The following is a 1,516-nucleotide window of genomic DNA, read 5'->3' as shown; positions in this document are numbered from 1 at the left end:
TCACCCCGGGGGAGGATGGGGTGGCCCTGAGGCGATCCTGCCCCCCGGGCACCAGCGCCGCTCCAGGAGCGCCGTGTCCTTAAAACAGCCGGGCACGCCTCACCTGGAGACGGGAGCTGCCGCAGCTCTGCGGGAAAAGGCACCTGCAGAGAGAGGCCGGGTTTAAATCCGAGCGTGGGCCTGGACGGGCACACGCCCGGGACCCCTCTGCTCCGCTCTCCATCGCCGCTCCGCCCCGCACGGGAGCGACCCCGCACCGGGCACAGCGCCCGGGGGCCGAGGGAGCCCCGCGGGGCCGGCGCGGCCCTCCCGGCGCTGCTGCGCGCGATTTTGGAACTCCCGGAGAGCCCTCGGTGATAAAAACACGGCCTGGCACAGGTCTGGCCGCGACACGCTTTATTTTTCCTCTTCTTTTTTCTTCAGAAAACTCAAAATATAGCTGCGGGTACAGACAGCTGGACCACCGCTGCTGAAAATACTCTTATATACAAAATACATATTTGTTACGAAATATAATCAATAAATACCGATAGCGACAAATTAATATAATTTACCGTTAACGAGTACAAAACCGTGATTTGTTTCTGTCCGCCCGCTCCCGCTGCGCTCTCCAGCCGAGCGGGACGGGACGGGGCGGGGGCAGCGGGGGTCCCGCCGCCCCCCGGCTCTTTGAGGGCCACCCCGGGGGGACACCGGCCGGGCGGGGGCTCACAGGAAGGCGGGGAAGGCGGCGGGGCCGCGGCGCAGGGCGGCGGGCGGCGGGGCCGCGGCGCAGGGCGAGTCCCAGGGCCCGGGGGAGGCGGCGGCGGGGGGCGGCGGCGGCGCGGGGGGCTCGGGCAGGCCCTGCTCGGCCAGGCGGAGGCTCTGCGTGAGCGCCCAAATGTAGTTGTGCGCGAAGCGGAGCGTCTCGATCTTCGTGAGCTTGGCGTCGTCGGGGAAGGTGGGCAGGACGCTGCGGAGAGCGTCCAGGGCGGAGTTGAGGTGGTGCATGCGGTTTCTCTCCCGGTCGTTTGCCTTCATGCGCCGGCTCCTCTTCTGCTTGCTGAGCAAGCCCTCGCTCCGCGCCTTGCCGCGGCCCCGCCGCGCCTTCCCCTTCCTGCGGGCGGCCGCGTCCCGCGGGGCCAGGGCGGTGCGGGCGGGCGAGGCGCCCCGGCTGCCCCCGGAGGCCCCGCCGGCCGCCGGGGAGGGATCCTCTGCGCCTCCGAAATACGGCTGCCCTTCGTCCGGCGAGCGGTCGCTCTGCGGGGCCATGCTGAGCAGCCAACCCCGCGTCGGCCGGCCCGGCAGAGCCGTGTCCCCCGCGGCTGTGCGTGCTGAGCCCGCCCGAGGCTGCGGGGCAGGAGAGCGGCTCTGGCTGCGCGCTCCGCGGCGCTCCCCGCGGTGTCTCGAGTGCGGGCAGGAGAGGTTGTGCCGCCGGCACACGACTGCCGTTTAGCCCCTATATATAGGGCCGGCAGACAATGGGGATTTCCCGGCCGGGCGGCGTGTGCGCCCCCCCGCCCGCACCCACCCCTTG

General features: G+C 70.4%; 1 protein-coding gene across 1 annotated transcript; it reads right to left on the bottom strand.

Annotated features, from left to right (window-relative positions):
• Positions 1 to 708: 708 nt before the first annotated feature.
• NEUROG3 (neurogenin 3) lies at positions 709 to 1,251 on the bottom strand. Its single transcript, XM_066555104.1, has one exon. It carries the CDS (start codon positions 1,249 to 1,251, stop codon positions 709 to 711), a length of 543 nt encoding a protein of 180 aa, XP_066411201.1.
• Positions 1,252 to 1,516: the final 265 nt, after the last annotated feature.

Source organism: Molothrus aeneus, chromosome 8 (assembly GCF_037042795.1).
Source record: "Molothrus aeneus isolate 106 chromosome 8, BPBGC_Maene_1.0, whole genome shotgun sequence".
NCBI lineage: Eukaryota > Metazoa > Chordata > Aves > Passeriformes > Icteridae > Molothrus > Molothrus aeneus.
Note: the sequence above shows the minus strand (reverse complement) of the source record. Positions and strands in the feature narration are given on the sequence as shown.